The sequence below is a fragment of the Xyrauchen texanus genome, chromosome 41 (genome assembly GCF_025860055.1).
Source record: "Xyrauchen texanus isolate HMW12.3.18 chromosome 41, RBS_HiC_50CHRs, whole genome shotgun sequence".
In the NCBI taxonomy this organism is placed as follows: Eukaryota; Metazoa; Chordata; class Actinopteri; order Cypriniformes; family Catostomidae; genus Xyrauchen; species Xyrauchen texanus.
Genome location: NC_068316.1, coordinates 4,580,328 through 4,602,616, shown reverse-complemented (window position 1 = coordinate 4,602,616; position 22,289 = coordinate 4,580,328). Strand labels below are relative to the sequence as shown.

Below are 22,289 nucleotides of genomic sequence, written 5' to 3'. Positions count from 1 at the left end.
GGGGATCAAAACAGACCCTGAATTGGCATTCTTCTTATTGGACAGGTATGTTTCCATAACGGCAAAGCATGTGAAATATAGCGCCATAAGGATCGATCTGTGTCATTATAGCTAACATGATCTTGTCTGCTAACGCTGATGAATTGCAAGCTACCTTGCGTCGTAACTTTCAAATCATTTCAACAATCTTCTCTTTATACTAAAAGTCAGGAATACAGTATAAATTTAAGAAAGAACGCTGGTTTCTTGATCATAGTACAACTTATGACATACAATAGTCCAACATAACAGTGCAGTGCAACAGTAAACAGTCTGGTATGGTTCAGCAGTGTATGTGTGTATCAGTATGCTATGTTAGCTGATTAGCAGTTTTAGTTTAGTCTCAAAGTTAGTTGTAAAACAATCATAACTGTGTAATTTCAACTATGCTACCTCATCTGTCAGCATGATGCCATTGAATCACGTTCAGTCTCTTTGTACTTTACGTCAATGTTTTGTTTGATGTAGGGCTGGGCGATATGGCCAAAATTGTTATCACGATAATCTTTTTCATATTGTTCGATATCGATATTTATCACGATATGCATTTACACATTGCACTTTGTTTTTTTGTTTTTTTTCAAAGTTGATGAAAGAAAAGAAGAAAACTGCACAGGGTGTCCAGAGACGGCCAAAGCAGTGGGGTCTGCGGGATCTTTTACCAATATTTATATTTAATAATGCTCAAGGACACAATGGTGGTGACTGTGGGGATCGAACCTACAATCAGTTCAGTGCTTTAGCCCACTATGCCACGACCACTCTAGTGACAGCAGTCCAGTATTTGTTGGGATATTTTTACATTAAAATGAAATATTTTTGATATTTCTTTAGATTCAGATACCCAAGTATGGGGCATAGAAGCCCTTGTGACTGTGGAATGCTGAATCTGGGTTCAGGGGTGTCCCATGAGAAAATTTAGAAAACATTTTTTTTTAAATAAAAAAAACATTTGTATATTTTCATTAAAGTGAGAGACTAGTCTACCAACTAGTAATTTTAGTCTTTACTTATCCATTCCAGGCATCTAATTCATTTTCACAAAATTAGAACAGAAATCGATTTGTTTATTATTAAAGGCTCATAACATGCCGATTAATAAATATACATTTAGAAGTGTAGTATCCTGGAGTCACCACTAGGTGTCATTGTATTACAAGTGTTGTGTTCTATCCTGAAAAAGTCAGTTGAAGAAGATGTGCCATGCGGGATGCAGGCAGTGTTTATGTCGGTTGCTGTGCTGTTGCAAATAGAAGTAAAGAAACCCTTCAACTCTATATTCATGTAGTAGTCTTTATTGTAGTGATTCATAGTGAAGATGCTACATTATTGGCGACGAGGATGAAGCGGAAAGTCTCTGATGACAACGGATTGAGCATAAAAAAGGGAGGATAGTGCTGATAACTGGTTGTGGGGGAAACAGAAGAATCTAAAGGATAAAAAGAAGAAGATTAACCATGGCTACAGGAACTATTGGATCACTAGCAGCATTTGATGCAAAAGCTCAAACATGGGAAGAGTATTCTGAAATACTGGAGCAATTTTTCGTGGCTAATGGAGTCGAAGATGAGGGTAAGCAAAGAGCTATTCTCATAAGTGTTGTGGGACCACAAACTTACAGTGTGATGCGAAATCTTCTTAGCCCTACAAAACCAAGTGAAAGGACTTATCAGCAACTGGTAACGATGCTAAAAAATCATTTCAATCCTCAGCCAAGTGAAATTGTACAGAGATTTAAATTTGATTCGAGAACGAAGAAGCCAACAGAGCAGTTGCCGCAGAAACCGCAAGCAAAAATGTGCTCGATTTGCAAAATAAATCCGGCGTACAGGCATGTAACAGCATCATGTTTAAAGCGAGGAAACCTGATCACTGGAAAAAAGGAGAAACTGGTGAACAAAAAGAAGTCAGAGAATGCTACAGATGCAGTGGGAAAAACCACAAAGCCAACGACTGCAGATTTAAGAAGGACAAATGTTATGTGTGCGGGAAAATAGGTCATATCGCCAGGGCCTGTCGCAACAAAAGCAAACAGAGAGGACATCCAATAACTGGAAAAAGTGAAAAAGGAGGGCATCCACATCGAGCATTTAATGTAAATGGAAATAATGACAGTGATGAAGCTGAAGAAACATTCACTTTGGCATGTGTAAAAACTGATGCATTGACGAAAGTGAAACCCCTCACTGTTGAGTTACTTGTTAATGCCAGGCTAGTAAACTTTGAGATTGATACAGGTTGTAGTGTCAGCCTTATGAATGAAGGAAGGTACAAGGACATCTGGAAAGACTCAGAAGCTCCCAAACTGAGTCTGACAAAACTCAAGTTGAGAACGTATACAGGAGAGCCTTTAGAGATAGTGGGTGTGGCTGATGTACAAGTAAAATACCAGCAGCAGGAAGAGAAAATGCCACTTGTTATAGTGAAAGGAACAGGACCATGCTTACTAGGCAGAGCGTGGCTTGAAAAACTCCAACTGCAATGGAGTGAGATAAAGCTGGTACAGTCGGAAATGATGACGTTAAAACAGGTGCTATCCCAGCATGAGGAAGTGTTCAAGGAGGAGCTTGGAACATTAAGGGGCACTACTGCTACTCTTCATGTGCCGACTGATGCCACACCAAGGTTTTTCAGACCTAGATCTGTGCCATATGCCCTGAAAACAAAGGTGGAGGAGGAGATTAATCGACTGTTGCGTGACAAAATCATCTCACCTGTTAAGTATTCAGAGTGGGCAGCTCCTGTTGTTCCTATCTTGAAACCAGATGGCAGTATAAGATTATGCGGTGACTACAAACTCACAGTCAACAGAGTGTCAACTTTGGAACAGTATCCAATACCAAGGGTGGAAGATCTTTTGCTCTATTGGATGGAGGAAAACAGTTCACAAAATTGGACATGAGTCACGCATACCAACAAATCATCATGGATGAAAGCTCCAAGAAATACTTGACAGTGAATACACAAAAAGGGTTATTCACATATAATCGTCTGCCCTTCGGAGTTGCTTCAGCTCCTGCTATCTTCCAGAGAACAATGGAGGGATTGTTGCAGGGTATTCCTGGAGTAGTTGTTTATCTGGATGATATATTAGTGACTGGTGGTAACCAAGAAAATCACTTGAAGACCCTGGATGATGTGCTGTCGAGACTGAAAGAAGTTGGTTTGCGCCTGAAACGAGGAAAATGCGTGTTCCTGGCAGATGAGGTGGAATATTTAGGCCACAAAATAGATGCAAAGGGCCTACATGCTATGGGAATTACGGTGAAGGCCATTGAAGAAGCACCAGAACCCAGGAATGTGACAGAACTTAAAGCATACCTGGGGTTGCTGAACTATTATAACAAGTTCCTTCCAAATCTGCCAACGCTGCTAGCCCCCCTACATCTGCTGCTGAGAAAAGATGTTCAGTGGATGTGGAAGAAACCTCAAAAAGAAGCTTTCGAGGAATCTAAAGCTCTACTAAAATCAGCAGAGGTGCTATCGCATTACTCATCAGATTCCAAACTGGTTCTGGCTTGTAACGCCTCCCCATACGGGGTTGGTGCAGTGCTCTCGCAGCGTAGAAAAGGAGAGAGTGTGGAGAAACCCCTTGGGTTCATGTCAAGAACACTAACGTCTGCAGAGAAGCGTTATTCACAGTTGGACAAAGAATGCTTAGCTGTGATTTTTGGTATCCAAAGATTTCATAAGTACTTGTATGGGCGTGCATTCACAATTTGCACTGATCATAAACCCTTGATCCATTTGTTCAATGAAACGAAGGCAGTTCCTCAAATGGGATCACCCAGAGTGCAAAGAAAGGGCTATGGTGTTACAAGCATATCAGTACAACATAGTGTACAAGCCAGGAAAATATCACCAAAATGCTGATGCTCTAAGTAGACTCCCAGTGCCAGGTGAGGGAGAACCTGATGACACTAATGATCAAGTGCTGATGATGGACTTAATGGATGACTCACCTGTAAGTGCCAAACAAATTCAGAAGTGGACATCACACGACATAACACTCTCCACAGTACATGAGTACATATTAAAGGGTTGGCCTGAGGTGGGGCCACAAGTGTTACCGTACCATCACAGGAGAGATGCTCTGAGTGTCAAGGATGGATGTGTGATTTGGGGAGCGAGAATCATCATACCATCACAAGGTCGAGCGGCTGTATTGAAACAGTTACATCAGACTCATTCCGGGATGTCAAGAATGAAGGGTTTGGCTCGATCATACATGTGGTGGCCTGGTATGGATCAGGATGTAGAGAGAGTGGTTCAGAATTGTGAGAGGTGTCAAAGTTTCAGAAAGGCCCCTGCTCAAGCTCCTTTGCACCCGTGGGAGTGGCCGGGCTCACCCTGGGAAAGACTTCATGTAGACTACGCAGGGCCCTTCTTAGGAAGAATGTTCTTAATTCTGGTAGATTCTCATTCCAAGTGGATGGAAGTTTATCCTGTCACACATGCCACTTCCCAAATTACCATTGAGAAAATGAGAATGTGTTTCAGTACACATGGATTACCCAAAATGTTAGTGTCAGACAACGGAACATGTTTTACCAGTGACGAGTTAAAACTTTCATGACGAGGAATGGCATTAAGCATGTAACGTCAGCTCCTTATCATCCTTCTTCAAACGGCCTAGCAGAACGTGCTGTTCAAACTTTCAAGGAGGGGATGAAAAAGATGAAAGGTGACACTGTAGAGACAAGAGTAGCAAGATTCTTGTTTAATTATAGAATCACTCCTCATTCAACAACCGGGTTGTCACCTGCTCAGATGCTTATGTCTAGAAAGTTGAGATCCACATTTGACTTACGTCCATTCCTGATGTGAAGTCAGCAGAAATTCTGAAAAAGCAGCAGCAAAGACAAAAGCTGTAAATTCAGAAGTTTTGAAGTTGGAGATTCGGTGTACGTGAAGAACTACAGTGGGGGACCCAAATGGATTCCTGCAGTAGTGGAATGCTGTACCGGACCTCTTTCATACAAGACTGCTCTAGGGCATGGACAAACTGTGAGAAGACATGTGGACCAAATAAGAAATCGCCGTACAGACGAGATGCTGGAGACTGTACTACCCACAGAGAATGAACAGGACAGTGACACTTCTGCATTGCCTAGTGCAGATGTTGTTAATGCACCTGCAGAGAAGAAGATGTTTACCCTCGAGAAAGAAAAATCGCCGGAAGTAACTGTTGTAGAAAAGAGACTAAACCTACAAATCTGAGAAGGTCTGCAAGAGAGAGATGTTCACCGGCTCACTTGAAAGACTATGTTGCATAAGTCAATTCAGTAAAAGACAATCATTACATTATAATTGATAGTTCTTGAAGAGTTATTCTTCTAAAAAAACAATGTTAATCATTAAAATATTAAGAATGTGGTTGTCACAGTGTTTAATACTAGGAGTAATGTTATGGGTATTTAGCTTAAGAAGGAGGGGATGTAGTATCCTGGAGTCACCACTAGGTGTCATTGTATTACAAGTGTTGTGTTCTATCCTGAAAAAGTCAGTTGAAGAAGATGTGCCATGCGGGATGCAGGCAGTGTTTATGTCGGTTGCTGGGCTGTTGCAAATAGAAGTAAAGAAACCCTTCAACTCTATATTCATGTAGTAGTCTTTATTGTAGTGATTCATAGTGAAGATGCTACAAGAAGGGAAAAACGTTATGGTCTAAAAGGTGCTTTGAAACCACATTAACTCATGCGGCGCCACATGCAGGGAAAAGAGGCAACGCGTGCGGAGCGGGACAGGGCAGAAATGATGCATGTTTGGTGCTAGAGAACAATATTCAAGATTACAGCACAGAAAGATCAGAGCTGTTGTCCACATCACTGTTGTTCTGTCGCGCTCTTCAATAGAGACGATGAGAGGGTGCAACCGTTGTCATGAAGTCTTGCGGTGCGGATGGAATCAATCCGGTGTCCGACATAAACTAATTGTTAGCAAGGCAGCTAGCATTAGCAAGTTAATCCAGTCTGAACCTACGTTACCACAGGCGTGTTGTGAGCGAACCTGAGAGCGTTTTCAATTCATTCCTATGAAAGCCGAGCGTCGTGCTCGCAAGGTGGATCGTAGGATTGGCAGCGGTGCGGAGGAAGCTCTCTCCTAGCGCTGTGAGCACCTTTGAGCGGATTTCGTCTGCCCCAATGGAAACATAGCCTGAGAAAGCCAAAATGCTTGTGTTTTAGCGACACGCAGTAAATATCGAAAATTCCTAAAAAGCTTATCGTGGATTTTCTTTATTGTGATATATATCGATATTGTTTTATCGCCCAGCCCTAGGTCGATGCTCACTCAGGTCCATATGGAGTGTGTGCACGAGGGCGAACATGAGCAACAGGTAGCTGGCTGCAGTTCACTTAACGGCTGTGGGTATCATTAATAACAAGGGTTTCTGAATCTTAATTATTGCTCCTTTAACTGTTATGACTGTACACAAAACAATACTTCCGCTAGCCAACCAGAAGTTCTGCCCATCTGTCAAAATAAAGTGGACTCACTGAAAATGTTGTTGATAGTGAAAGTCAGATCAACAACACTGTAACGAGATATTAAATTCACTTCACCTGTCAGTGGTTTTAATGGTGTGGCTGATCAACTGATCATGAGTCATCCGTCACCTTGTAAGATTTCATGCTTACTGATAGTGGCACCTGGTGGCCGAGATTGGTACCGCATGCTAATTGTTTGTTGAGTTCTCTTGCCTCATGAGAAAAAAAAAAATTAGAGGGAAAAATAATTTTTGAGAGAAAAAAAAATTGAGAGAGAGAGAAAAAATTAGAAGAAAAAATTGTGAGAATTTTTTTTCAGAGAAAACTATATATATATATATGTATCTTAACATGTGCATGTGGCTAGAAATAGCATTTTATCTTAGCGTAAAGCTGACAATTTACACAAGGTTTATTTCCATTACTTCTGTAACTCTGTAAATATGTAACTCATCATAAGAAAGTGTTTCACTGCTGTTCAAATGCACTTTGGATCACATCATTTACATGTATAAATGTTTTCCATTTGAAGGACTAAATATTAAATGAAACAAATGACAATAAAATGCAAAATAATCTCTTCAGTAATCAAAATACTTTTTAAATGTAACTGTATTCTAAATACCAATTATTTAAATTGTAGCTATGATTAGTATAGCAATTGCTCAATGAATAAAGCAGTTAAGTCCACTCGGTTAATTTAAGTTCACTTGGTTCCATGATTTTTTTATTATTATTTTTTGGTGTGAACATAAGAGGAGATCCCATATTGCCATTTGGAAATGGATGTAGAGAACATTTGTAGATGACTTGATAGCTTGCATAGTTGCTCCCACAATATGGACTAAAACTAAATATTTAAATACAAATAAATAAAAATTAGCCTACACGTTTATACAGATAATAAAACTGAACGGCCCCTTTACACCTATTTGCCACCCGCGCGCGCCACTGTTCCGTTCGCGTGCGCAGCCGCGCGTCACAATCACCCACCGCCCACGCGTGACATCTGAAAGAAAAAAATGTGATAAATAAATAAATGAGCACTGTGCAGTTCCGCCAGGGACCCGGGAGTGTGTCTGCGTGCGTGCGTGCGTGCGTGAGTGAGTGTGTGTGTTGCGTCTGTCTGAAACATGAAATGCTTGCGTTGATTCAAAACGGGGGAATTACCACCAACAACATCATCATTCCTCTCTTCCACGCAAAAAAACCCGTTCACACGCGCAGGGAGGAGCGCGATGCAATTAGGGTGAAATTATCCGAGCACGCTACCCTTGAAGGCGAGGAAGGCGTATTACACACATTATTTTAATTAGTGTTAATGGTTTTATTTACTACTGTCTTATTCCGATCCGATTCATGTATTAACCCTTTGCTATACTGGATCGGACATGTCGTGATCAATGAAAAGCATCGGTTAAATCTTATGGATTAAAATACCTGAACTCAACCCGAGCCAAGTGAGTATACTACTCAGTGTAGTTGTGTATAGTGTGTACTTTATGTGAATATCCAGTTTTGTGTAATGTGTTTATTGTATCTGGTTGATGTTGCATGCAATTTTCAACCCTGTGCTTAAATAAAGTATCCATCCATGCATCTGTCTGTCTGTTCCATGTTTTCACTGTTAAATGGTTTAATTTGGGACGCTTTCTGAGTCTGAGAAATATTATCATGCGAGCATTGTCTTTGAGTCTTACTTTCACAACATTCAACAAGTATTGCTTTGTGTCTGCCCTAATGCTGGTGTTTTCATGGTAATGGATGCACTGATGCCTAAACCAGTCACACCAACCAGCATGTGTGCAGAATTTAATGACCTGGATATCCTGGCACACTAACAGGTGTCTGAACTGACAGACAGAACACACTACATACATGTCCACATGTTTTGCATTGTCTATTTGAGGATATACTGTATCTTCATACGCAGCCAGAATTATTTTGAATGCAAGATCTAAGATTTGCACTGTTTGCTCTGGAGTGTTTTCACTTATTGGCCCGATTGGAAGCAGTCACCATGGATATATATAGTAGGATCATCTTTTTTTCCTGCAGGGATGAGTAATCAGCGAGAGAGAGAGGGTGAAAGAGTAGCAGACTACAGACATCAGAAATGCTTGTGTGATACTCGTGAAATGAAAGCATGGAAGAAGGCAGAAATGGGAGGTGTCAGACTGTATATTTTTATACAGGGTTAATCATTTAAGAGCTGTCCATGGATGCTGAACTCAGCTAGGAATAGTGTGGTACGACTGCAAACTGAGAAGCCGGTATGCCTTCAATAACACACGCTTTGTCAATTCTGATCCATGCAATTCATCCTTGTCCAAATATATCCATATTTGCATTTAATACAATTACACTTCACACATTAAGCATAATAGAACAGATATTAGAGTGTATTTAGCAGTCCTTAAGACTGCTCTGCTTGGATGATTATTTGTTTTAGATGGTTAGATTAAATCTAATTAAATAGAAATGTAATAATTGCAAGATGTGACTGAGCTGGGTTTACTGCCTTAAGTTTATCCCATTTGTATCCGTTCTAATATAGTAGCTTTTCAGATCTGACACCTGCTTGTCCAAATATCTAAGTAAAACATAAGCAGCTATTCACACATTGAGCAACTAGGAACAGATATTAGGTTTTCGTTTTTTTTTTTAACATTCATTTCTTATATTAAAGTATAGACTGTTAGATTACAAGTTAATCATGGCTAGATGTGACCCTGATGGGTTTATTGCTTAAGTATTTTAATAATAATCCTCCCATTGGGGGGACCTGGGTATCTCAGAGAGTATTGACGCTGACTACAACCCCTGGAGTCACAAGGTCGAATCCAGGGTGTGCTGAGTGACTCCAGCCAGATCTTCTAAGCAACCAAATTGGCCCGGTTGCTAGGGAGGGTAGAGTCACATGGGGTAACCTCCTCATGGTTGCTATAATGTGGTTCTCGCTCTCGGTGGGGCGCATGGTGAGTTGTGCGTGGATGCAGCGGAGAATAGCGTGGACCTCCACATGCATTATGTCTCCGTGGTAACGCGCTCAACAAGCCACGTGATAAGTGTGGATTGACAGTCTCAGACACGGAGGCAACTGAGATTCGTCCTCCACCACCCGGATTGAGGCGAGTCACTACGCCACCACAAGGACTTAGAGCGCATTGGGAATTGGCATTCCAAATTGGGGATAAAAGGGGAGGGAAACAAATTTATTATCCTCCCATTACGGTCCCATTTATGTATCTTTCATGTGCTGTTAAAACGTGAATATCATAAATAGCTTAGGAATATTCTGGGTTCAATACAAGTTAACCTCAATCAGGAGCATTTGTGGCATAATGTTGATTTTACCACCCAAAAAATATTTGGACTCGCCCCTCCTTTATTAAAAAAAACAGTCTCATGGGGAAATCTATATCGTAGATATATCAAGTTGACTATAATGTATGAAATCGAATTACTTTGGCAACAGCCAATCAGGTGACTCTCCCTCATCTCCTAAATCTCGACAATAGAGCCCAACAGTCTGGTTCCAGAAGTAAAAATCCCATTCATTTATCCCATAGAAGAATTGATTTTCATTGATAACTTATAAAACTTTAAAGCCAGACCTACCGTGAGCGAGGTTGTTCATCGATTGTATATGCTTCCGTTGAAGCCATATGTCTGCATTATTTCAAATTCATTGTTAAAAATCATGTTTGATATCGGAATTCATGGTAAACAACTACATTACCCATGGTGTAGCAGAAAAGGTCCACCAATCAGAGAACCTCGGCCAACGAAACCTTTGAAATGTGCCTCGTTTCTACCACGTGCTCCCATGATGCCCTGTGAATGAAGTAATCAGTCGGTCGTCTCCCTTCACCCTGAAACTACTTATATATTTGTACATATCAGAAGATTTTAAATATATTGTATCTATACTTATATAATCACAATCTAAAATCAGTAGTTTTATATATCTCCCCATCTGGGTTTTTTTTTCAATGACATCCTTCGCAAGGCTTCATGGGATTGCAGTCCGTGCCCTCATGAAAGACGGTAAGTACACAGTCTTGTACATTTGTCTTTATGTCCGATTTTTAAATATTTTTGTCCTCGAAACAAAGTTTGTGATGTTGTGAATCTCCTCGTAGCTGGTTGGTTTGATTCATGGCTTACAACTCTTTTATGGATTTTATAAAATTCTATTGAAGAAATGAATGGGGGAAATACTTCCGGAAGCAAGACGGCTGAAAAAGTGGGCGGGCACTGTTGCGCTCTATTAACACAATACAAAACTTACTCTTTACGCTTCAGATCATCCATACACACTCTACTCTATGTTTAGGTTTAGATGTGGGGTTTGGGTTAGGGCATACAATTTATATGCATGTACACAATGTCTGATACGTGTCTAGAAGGTAACCACCCAGTTACCTAAAGTGTCGCGAGAGTCGCATTGAATGTTCACACTGTTTGTGTTTGAGTCGTAAAGAAACCTTACACCCAACCCTAACCTTAACCCTACCACTAAATCAAACCATAAACCTAACTGTAGTGACTTAGGCTGCAGGGGGGTTACCTTCTAGACACAGCCACAGAACTTTTGCTTACTTCTGCATTACACATCCGTGTATTTTCACATCACAAAATCATACAACTTCAAATGAGATTGGGTTCAAATTGAGGTTACATTGAGGCACTTACAATAGAAGTGATTGGGCTCATTTTTGGAGGGTTTAAAGGCAGAAATGTGAAGCTTATCATTTAAACGAATTCTTCTATGTAATAATTGAGCTGTAAAATTGTTTAAACTGTAATTGTTATGGTCATTTTAGGGTGTTTGGGTTTACTGCATTTGGTTATCATGGCAAGGAAGATGGAAAATTGACTAACTTCACACAGAAAAGGGTAGTAAGTGCTTTTATTACACAAAATCATGTAACACGCATATTGTTAATGTCTTTTGACTTCTGAAACAGTGAGTATTTTAACGTTTATGGATATATCTCGCACACACTTTCATGTCTCATACTGTATTATTAACTTAAAAATCTGCTTCCTTTTCTTCCTCTGTGTCAACCATTTTTTCTGTAGTTATTTATTCTCAGTGTTGTTTTCTGAACTACTTTCAGCACATCAGATCTGTAGACGTCTTGAAGTACTGTATTAGCTCTATAGTTTGTCTCTGTAAAACACGCTCTCTTATTTAGATTTTTGTATAGTGTTGTAAGGCTGATTGAAAGATGGCATTAGTTCTTATACAGTTTGATTACAGTGAGTTTGAGCTTATATTATTGTTATTATTAAGGTTACTTTACTTCCTTGATACTATTTTAGATGCATTGAATGTCAATATTGGTTAGAATATATTGGTTGGCTCTTAACTAATGTTTAAGGACTTGAAGAACCTAACCAATAAATGATTATAGTGCTGAATGTCCCTACTTTAGTTGCAATAGTTAAGACAGCTAATTAATATAGTGCTCTACTAAACAGATTGTTAAAGACCTGAATTGGTCAAAGTGAATCTCTTTTTGATTGGTATAGTTGACAATTACATTATTATGTCACTGTGATACTGCTAATAGTTTCTGCCTCTTCTCTCTCTCTTTCTTGCTGTAATTGCTGTTGAACTTGAGAAAGAGCCGGGCTCTCAGAAGCAGAGGTTTAAGGGGTTACACTCGCTGTAAGATGATACGCTTTCCTCATTTAGCAACTTTGGCCTCTTACTTGATAAATGTTTCCTGTAATCCTTTCCCAGACTGCTTATGCAGGGTTACATTTCTATGTTTGGCCAGAGACGGTTTAGCAGAGTTATTTTTGCTTGATCTGAGCAAAAGAAGAGGAATTTATGATACCAATGTTGCCAGATTTTACTGCTGATTTTAAACATGTTCCGTTTTGGGAAAATAGCTGCCCGGGAACGTCCCCAAGAGGGCCGCAGAGTGGGACTTTGGTTATGTTCACTGGTGTCCAAAGGTTTGAAAAACTCCTAATGGATTCACTCTAACATTTGTGTGTTTTCTCTCTCTATTCAACACGAGTCTCTTTGCGACATCTTAAGGGTATATTTATATACTGAGCATAGCAAGTCCTTGTTGATCACTATATCTGAACTGAAAAAAAGTCCTATTTTCCTCCCTAAACGCCACATAATATTTATAATTTCGGACGATTGAAATCTTTTTAAACATACTGTAGTACTAAAAGTTAACCATGTAAAGATGCAAAAATAGCCGCCAATTTCAAACCCACATTTTAGAAGCACAATTGACGGTTAAAGGGATAGTTCGCCCAAAAATGTCAATTCTGTAATCATTTACTCACGCTCATGTTGTTCCAAACCCAAATGACTTTCTTACTTTCTTCCGTGGAACACAAAAGTAGATGTTATATAGAATGTTTGTCTGAGTCACTATTCACCACCATTAGATGGAAAAAGTATGCGATGAAAGTGGAAATATCTTCTTTTGTATTCCACAAAAGAAAGTCATAGGGGTTTATAACCACATGAGGGTGAGATAAGTTTATATCTAACTGATAATGCTTGTTTGTTTTTTCATGAAAGAATTTTGTTGGTTTTAATTAGTAGGTAAATGAGTGGTGGTGGTGTAGTGGTCTAAGCACATAACTGGTAATCTGGTAATCAGAAGGTTGCTGGTTTGATCCCCACAGCCACCACCATTGTGTCCTTGAGCAAGACACTTAACTCCAGGTTGCTCTGGGGGGATTGTCCCTGTAATAAGTGCACTGTAAGTCGCTTTGGATAAAAGCATCTGCCAAATGCATAAATGTAAATGTAAAATGTAGGTAAATATGAATCTGTAATGTGCTGATGTTGTTAATTCTAAACCTTGAATTTTGGTTTTACCTAATTTATTGGTGCTTTAGTAATTCAATAGTAATTCTAAATTATATTTAAGACAGTATTACTAAGTGCATTTAAACAATGATGCATGTAGTCCGGAATATATAATATCTTTGTTTAATCTTAACATACGCAGCACACGTTTCCAAAAAAGAGGAAGGTGTTTTCTAATGGTAGCCAATGGTGCAGTGGCTCAGTCTTTTGTTTGGAGGATAATGGGCCAGGTGTTTGTGCTCACAGGTTGCTCCAAATTATAGTTTGCCCTTAAGGACACAATTCAAAACAACTGCTGAAGCAGACAATATGATGTCTGCTCTTCTTCACGCTGCTGAATGAAGATGTGACGCACACAATCACAAAGTCTGCTTTTGAGATGTACTTCACAACTGCAGAAACTGGCACATCACTGATGCTTTGCTGGAGCGTCACGTTTATATGTTTATCCGAGAGGTTGAGATTTGAGGGATTTTAATGTGAATACGAATGTGTTTCATTTTGGTTTTATTTAACGTAAGCTTGCATGAGATTAGACTGCTAGCTGGCGGGGAAAAGATTGTCCTTTTATCTCTCTCTCTCTCTCTCTCTCTCTCTCTCTCTGAGCCCTTTCATGCTATATTTCTCTCTGCACCAGTGAATCTAATGTTTTGACCTTTGAAGGAGGGAGAGAAGTGTATGGAGATGTGAGATGGAGTGTGTTTTTGAAAATTTAAAGCAATTGAAAATTGGAAATTATTAGTGAAACGATAAAGTCAAGACAGAAATGGATGTGAGGTGTATTGTACGGGGAGATGAGAGGTACAGGACAGTGAGTGTGGTGTCACTGCAAAGGGGAGGCGACTGCAGAACTCTGCAATGCTGCAGTTCCCTTCGTGGCCTGTTGGGTGCTTCCCTGTACCGGACAGAGTGATGTGAGGGTCTTACAGACCTGAGGAGGTTTTATAAACCGCAGCAGTGGAATGCATACACACTGCTGCTGGCGTCATCTTTAATGCCTACTGCAATCTCAATTTTCTCTCTTTTGCTCTTTATATTTATCTTGTGTATTTGCTTCATGTTCTTTCTTTATCATGACCCTGTTGAAAACAACAGCTGGTCATGTCGGACTGTTGACTGGTTTCAGAGAGGTTTGGAGGCACTTATCAACCGATAAACCAGTTTTCAGCTCGTTGCATGTCCTTCTAGTTCTTCACTCTTCATTTTTTGATCTCTAATTGCTTTAAAAAAATGTGTTCATTGTTCACCGCTGTTCAAATGCACTTTGGATCGCATCATTTATATGTAGAAATGTTTTCCATCTGAAAGGATTAAATATTAAATTAAACAAATGACAATAAAATGCAAAGTAATCTCTTCAGTAATCTAAATACTTTTTGAATGTAACTGTATTCTAATTACAATGATTTAAATTGTAACTGTAGTGGAATACAGTTACTCATATTTTGTATTTTAAATACGTAATTCCGTTACATGTATTCCGTTACTCTCCAACCCTGTTGGCAGAGTAAATGTTGCTGTGTCTGGCTGGTTTGGAACTCAAACAAACAGAAAAATGTTTTGATAGCACCGTTTAAACTTCTCAGGCAAATCAACTGAAGAATGGCTCACTTGGCATCTCTGTGAATTAAGCTGAAACATGCAACAACACACACTTGAACTAAAGGGTACCTAGTTCACCCAAAAAATACAATTCTGTCATCATTTACTCATCCTCATGTCGTTTCAAACCCCTTTAAATATCTTTCTTCTGTGGAACACAAAAGGATATATTTGGCAGTATACCATTAACTCTCATTGCATTGTTTTTCTCCATACAATGAAAGTGAATGGTGACTGAAGCTGTCATTCTGCCTAACATCTCCTCTTGTGCTCCTCTAAAGAGAGCAAGTCATATGAGTTTGAAACCTAATGAGAGTAATCAATGATGATACAATTTTAATTTGTTAGTGAATTATGTATTTAAAGTTTTGGGTTTCTAAAACACCTCTTTCCCTTGATAAAATCACTGTAATGCATGCTCTCGAGTGGCTTATTTCTTTATTTCACTATTTTCCCAAACTATTTTTGTCTTCACCCTTCCTTTCACGTCATCTTCACATAATCTCATGCATTGTCCCTTTCATTTGCTTCTGATCTTGCTTTTCTGGTCTCTCTCTCTCTCTCTCTCTCTCTCTCTCTCTCTCTCTCTCTGTCTCTCTCTCCTGTTCTCTCAGTTTCCATTTTTTTGCCAAGTACAGGAACATAAGTCCCTCACTTCAGTCTTTTAAATTCCTCTCTCTCTCTCTCTCTCTCTCTCTCCTCCCTCCCTCCGCTCTGCTGGTCTCTCGTCCTCAGTTCTCCCTCCCCCCTCTTTCTGCTGTGTTTCTGCTAATGTATATTAGCGTCAGGACTGCAGTCCTCACCCCTCTCTCGTTCTCTCCTTCCTTTTACCCTCACTCGCTCCTTCAGCTTCCATTTCCTGTTCGGTGCTAACAGCATTTTTGTATCTCGGTCCGTTGTGTTATTTTACACACACATTCCAACACAGAGAGACACACAGGGGAGGTTGAATGTGCTGGTTAATTATACGTCTTCTCTCTCTCTGGAATTCAGGGATCCTCATGGCACTCACATTATTTCTAAACCCTCTGTTTTGTTTCCTGCTTTGCTTTTTTCTTTTCTCTTTTTCTGTTTGCCTTTCTCACCTTCTCGTTGTGCCACCCACTACAAACAACAACAACAACAACAACAACAAAATAAATAAATCAAATATAACATCACCACTGCTGCTGAGCACAGTTCTGCTGCTTGCTTTACACACACACACACACACACACACACGCACGCACGCACGCACGCACACACACACACACACACACACACACACACACACACACACACACACACACACAGGGCACAGTAAAACATGAACCGCTTCAGTTCTTAGTTTTTAGCACTTCTTTAAAGCAATTCCTTTGTTATTTTAACCCTTTGCAAATTGTTAGATTTTTTTTAACAGTTCTACAGTTCTGTATATCCTTCACAATTCAATCAGAATTACCTAATTATTCTCTGTTATTCCCTAATAATATTATTTTATGTTACATGTACATTAATTATTGTAAAACAAAGATGTGTATCCAGTTAATCATTCCCAGTAATTTTGTTTTGTCTAACTTTCACTTATTCCACACCATCTTTTCTATTTGTTTGCAATTCTGCAGTGCTTGAGTGTTTATTCTGTGTGCGCTGTCCAGGGTACTGAAATCAGCACCATCCAAACTTCCTTGAATCTGCATGTATTTTCTTCAACACAAGCCTTTCTCACTCTCTCTATGAGCTTTTCTCACATTTTCTCTATCTGCACTTTCACTAAGCTCACTTTTTAAATTGTTTTCTGATATAAACCCTCTTCTGGTGCAGTTAAGTGTCACATTAACTTGCACTCTGAGGTCACATTTATTCACCTGAACAGCCTTGAAATCACAGTGTGCTTATAATATTCTAGAAACATAATATCAGACTTGCCATTTATTTATATAGTGCGTTATATGCATTATTCTAGAAGCTTTGCGGTGTGACACAATTTAAGTTTGACTACTTTTAGGTGTCAGAACATGTACTTTCTAACTTCCAATTGCCATTTTAAATCATTTAAATGAGTGCATCTGTTTTCTAGAAAACTTTAAAATAGTGGATGTGCTTTTAACATAAAATAATACAGTATTCCTCTGACTGTTTTAAAGTTTTTAGTTACTCTGCACTACACAGCATGCTCATTGCTATATTTATATGAAGCGTAATAGCTTAGTTTATAAAATGGCACATTAAACTACTTTAAAATGCACAACTGGAGAGAAAACCGTTTGCAGTGTCTTTTCTTACTCAAACACAGTTGCATGCAATCACAATCAAATTTAGTAAATGAAGTCTTACCTAGGATAATTTCATCTTCTCTCTTAACTTCCTTGGTTTTCTTTCACTCCAGTTGTTTAAATGCAGTTCTGTTGAAGTTTATTAACTTTCACCTGAGAGCCAAGAGAAGAATTGTGTTAGGAAAGTGATGGAAGATGGAAGAGTGTTCAGCGGATATGTTTCTAGCAGCACACAGGCCAAATTTGAAAGTGTTATGGCATGAAAATGAGTTAAAATGCCAGGATGAAAGATAAAAACAGGCAGAAAGAGAGGGTAAATAAAAGCAAAGTGTTTTGGAATGAGACAAGAATGAATAGAAAAGGAGGGGAAATGGAGAGAAAAGTAAGTGATGCACAGGGTCCAGTGTGTTCTCGGTGAGTTGTGATTTCTTAATGCGAAATTGTAGAGTGAGGGATGGGGGAGGAGGAGAAAAGGGAGTGTATGGCAACTGAGATGGGATAGGAAACTACAGTGAGCAAAACTGAAGTGGCTTTTTATTCTAAAAGAGAGCCAAATTTAAGTCATTTCAAATAGGGCTCATCAATATAATTGCAGAAAGAAGGGGGTAAAAAACAGGGGTGCATTCAGAAAGTAGGGTTTTACTGCAGCAAAACTGAGGCTGGTACGCTCACTCGTTTCCAACCCCCTCCTGTTTGGTGACGCTCGGGCAGTGCTGTACTGCTGTATGTGCATAATGAGTACCTTTCTCTCTCTCTCTCTCTCTCTCTCTCTCTCTCTGCTCTCTCTTTCCTTCATGCAATGAAGCTGCAGTGAAGCTCTTGACTTATTAGCTGCTTCATTTAAACAGATTGAGAGACAGAGAAATAGAGAGAGGCAGATAGAATCTTAATCAATCACAAGAGTCTCTCGTCCGTTTGCATCTCCAGTTCACTCAGTGGCATACCTTTGTGAGTTATGGGGCTGTGGGAGATTTGAATGCAATAAACATGTCCATTTTACAAATCAGACAGACAGATTGCTTAAGCAGCAATTGATGTTGCTGTCGCATGCATCAAAATAAATATTCCATATTTTCAAGCATTGTATGATTTTAATGAATCCTATTAATGTTTGAGTGTTTAGGTGAGACAGAGAGATGCAAAACAATGCAGAACTGTTTGATTGACAGTTATTATATGATACTCAAAATGTTATGTTTCTATTCTGTTCTATTACTCAATTGAGTGTCTCACCTGTTTATGACCAATACTTCAATTTAATACAAGTTCTGCAGATTGAGAATTGTTATCTTTTACCCTAAGAATGAAATCCTTGAGTTAATATTTTACGCCAGGTATAACAAATAAAAACAATTTATTAAGAGGGCATTTTTTGGACTCACATTTGGAATTTCGTGGGCATTTTTGGTGGCACTTTTGTCTGATGCCCTCCTAAATTGCTGACCCTGGATAAAACTGTCTGCTAAATGAATAAATGTAAATGTGTGCTCAGTTCACATAACTTCTGTTCATCTCCTGTTCTGTGTTAAATAGGCTACAGCATCAAAACCCTTTATTGCATTTAACATTTTAAGGATGCAAATGCTTTCGAGTTGCTTTGAGATAATTGTTTGGCAATGCACAATGATTTATTTACATGCGTAATTCATTACATACCAAAAACTCTCAAGGTCACAGGGTGGAATTTTGCACCTGTAGTATTCTTGGTATTTCAAGATAGTTTAGTTATAATTGTTAAATGTTAAAGATACCCTCCATCTTTACCTGTACTAAACATCTCTCTTTTTCTCTCTCCCCACCCTCCCTCATGTCCCAGACCGCTCCTATCTCCTCCCCTCTCCGTTTTTTTCTCCACCTCTCCCTCCCCTATGCTCAATTCGGTGTGTGTCTCCTCATTCAAAGGGCGCAAAGGTGGCAACAAGACGTCCAACAAAGCATGTTACAGCGCCGACATGACTTGCCCGTCGGAAAGCGAGAAAATCGTGATCAACTGCGGCGGCGTGCGGCACGAGACGTACCGGAGCACCCTGAAGACGCTGCCCGGCACGCGCCTGTCGTGGCTCACTGAGCCCGACGCCTTCTGCAACTTCGACTACGACCCGAAGTCCGATGAGTTCTTCTTCGACCGACACCCGTCCGTCTTCTCGTTCATCCTCAACTACTACCGCACGGGCAAGTTACACTGTCCCAACGACGTGTGCGGGCCGCTGTTCGAGGAGGAGCTCGCCTTCTGGGGCATCGACGAAACGGACGTGGAGGCGTGCTGCTGGATGAACTACAGACAGCACCGGGACGCGGAGGAGGCTCTGGACAGCTTTGAGAACCCCGAGCCGGAGGTTCCGGAGGACGATCCGGCTGCGCTGGCGGGGGACGGGGATTTAAAGCGCCTCTGCATGCAGGAGGACGCGAGGAAAATGGGCTGGTGGCGCGTTTGGCGACCCAGAATTTGGGCGCTCTTTGAAGACCCTTATTCCTCCAAATACGCACGGGTGAGTCGCATATTCAGCTCCCCTTTACCAATGAATGGACATCTCTGTTGAACCAACTCGCTGGGCTCATAACGGAAAGGTTGTAGGTTCGAACCCCTGAAGGTTTGATCAGTAAACTATCATTGTGCCCATGAGGACTGAATCTGTAATAAATCTTCCAAATCACTTTGGAGGAAAGCTCATTAATTAGTCTCTGCAGTCTTTGAAGTCCTCAGAATGTGTGTGTGTGTGTGTGTGTGTGTGTGTGTGTGTGTGTGTGTGTGTGTGTGTGTGTGTGTGTGTGTGTGTTTGTATTCAGCAACTTGCTTTTACAGTATAACTTAAGATAATGTTGCCTGTTGGGCTACAAACTGAAAGGTTGTAGGTTTGAATCCCATAAGTTGTTCTGTAAGTCACTTTGGACAAAAGCTAAATCTATGCAGGCTTTGAAGACCTCAGTTCTTCCAAATGTACTGTATATGTGTGTGCATTGGGCTACAAGCTGAAAGGTTGTAGGTTCGAACCCCAAAATCTGTACTGTAAGTCACTTTGGACAAAAGTTAAGTCTATGCAGGCTTTGAATGCCTCAGTTCCTCCAAATATATACAAGTGTGTATTGGGCTGCAAACTGAAAGGTTGTAGATTCGAACCTCTGAAGTCGGTGATTCATAAATTATAACGATTGTGCCTGTAGGCTTCATCTTATTAAGCACTCTTTGAAAACCCTATGACTGAGTTTTCAGCACTCCTTGACTAATGGACAGCTCCTCAGTGTACCTCTATGTTAACCCATTTAAGTCACTTGAATTTGTAGTTTACATAAAGGTGATGTTGTGTTTAAATATTTGGATTGGTAACTGAGAGGTTGTAGGTTTAATCTCCCGAAGGTTTGATCCATGAACTTGTATAGTGCCCTTGAGTAAGACTGTACTGTGGGCAGTGAGTGGCTTTGGATATAAGCTTTAGCTAAGGGACTAACTGTTACAGTAACATGCATTTGCATTTCCACCTTTGTCATGTGACTGTTTTAGTGAATGGAAAAAGTTGCATGTTTGCAGTAGTTGGCCAAACAAATCAGCCCGTCATAACAAAATCAGACCAATCGAGAGTATTCCCAATGCATATGTCTCCAGGAATAGGTATTGTACCACTATCAGCCTCACATACCCCCATATTTCTGGACATAATTGCATGCACTGGATTGAGCATCATCATTCCCAGTCTTTGTTTCAGATGTTTTAAAGTGTTGTGCTTTACAGTAGTGGCCACATTACAGTAACTGCATTTATAGACCATAAAACCACTGCTCTAATGAATCTTTTATGCTTCCAATGGCCAACGTAGGAAACACAGACGCTGGTTTCTTAATCATGTCCTTGGTAATTTTCATGTGGATGCATGTTATTGTTTTAAGAGCTAATGACACATGCTCATGTTGCATCTTACGTGATTCTAACTGCATTTACTGAGGAAAACGTTTGCTTTTGCAGATATACAGTGGCATTGGTTTAATATGATTTGATTGAAATTAAAAATAGCCTATAAATGATCATAATTCATATATTTGCTTAGAGACTTAGTTAAATGTTTAAAGCCTAATTTTTTAATGTGTTTGCACATGAGGTGGCACGTTCTTGCAGTATACAGTATGTGTGTGGGGGGCGGGAGAATGTGTGTTTAAGTGATTGACTGAGGAAATGACCTAAGGTTCTGCTACAGGAAAGTTGTATATGTAGAAAATCTATGCCCTTTTGCCAACATTGACCCAACTATAGGGCGTAGACCACATATTTTCAGATTCATCAGTGTATATGGTGATGATTATTTGTTGTAGCTTCCCTTTTTTGTGTGTCATGTTTGTGGATAGATAGATAGTACAGTACAGTACCTGTCTGTGTGTTTGTGCATTACAAATATGTTTATAGTTCACTGTTTAACACTGGATACCTGGGCAATGCATCTCCATTGTCTAAATATCACTCACAGGTCAATATTGTACACAGTTCATTCACCTTGCTTGTTAGCCATGGCTACTGTATAGCTATTGCTGTGTGCAGGCATGCATGAACATGCATAGTCGCATGTACTCATCCGATTAGTAGTCAACCAATATGGGTTTTTGAATGGCCAATTCCAAAATGCTTCTATTTTACATTTAATTAAATTTTCTAGTTTGCATTTTCAAACTTTATACTTTTTTCATTATATATTATCAGCTTATCTATTTAAGTGATAAGCTGAATTGAAAAATTTACATGAATTTAAGAATTTCTTAGTATGAGGTTTGTCCCCCTTTTGCTTTATTGACAGCATACACTTGAGCTGGCGTGTAATCGACATGTGCAAAACATGATGGTCATGTTATCCATCATGATTTGAGAATGTTCCAATCGGCATCTTGTGCGTTTCAATGGAAGCAAGGAAATCTGACATTTTGTTAAAGGAGTTAACATGGTCAGGGCTGGACTGGTAATCTGGCATACCGGGCATTTTCCCGGGGGGCCGTCGCACTTTGGGGCCAATCAGGGGTGGACTGGCCATCGAGAGAACCAAGTGGGCCGGTGAGTCGGCCATGAAACGT

General features: G+C 39.9%; 1 protein-coding gene and 1 pseudogene across 2 annotated transcripts in view; both read left to right on the top strand.

The window, feature by feature from the left end:
* The first annotated feature begins 839 nt into the window (after positions 1–839).
* On the top strand, positions 840–4,866 carry LOC127634100 (uncharacterized protein K02A2.6-like; annotated as a pseudogene).
* Positions 4,867–7,600: 2,734 nt separating this feature from the next.
* kcnc3b (potassium voltage-gated channel, Shaw-related subfamily, member 3b) overlaps positions 7,601–22,289 on the top strand; it is a 69,462-nt gene continuing 54,773 nt past the window's right edge. For both annotated transcript variants that reach the window (XM_052113457.1, XM_052113456.1), the window contains exons 1-2: positions 7,601–7,987; positions 19,057–19,729. In XM_052113457.1, coding sequence (XP_051969417.1) covers positions 19,109–19,729 — 621 coding nt within the window. In that variant the 5' untranslated portion in view covers positions 7,601–7,987; positions 19,057–19,108. The remainder of the gene's footprint in view (positions 7,988–19,056; positions 19,730–22,289) is intronic.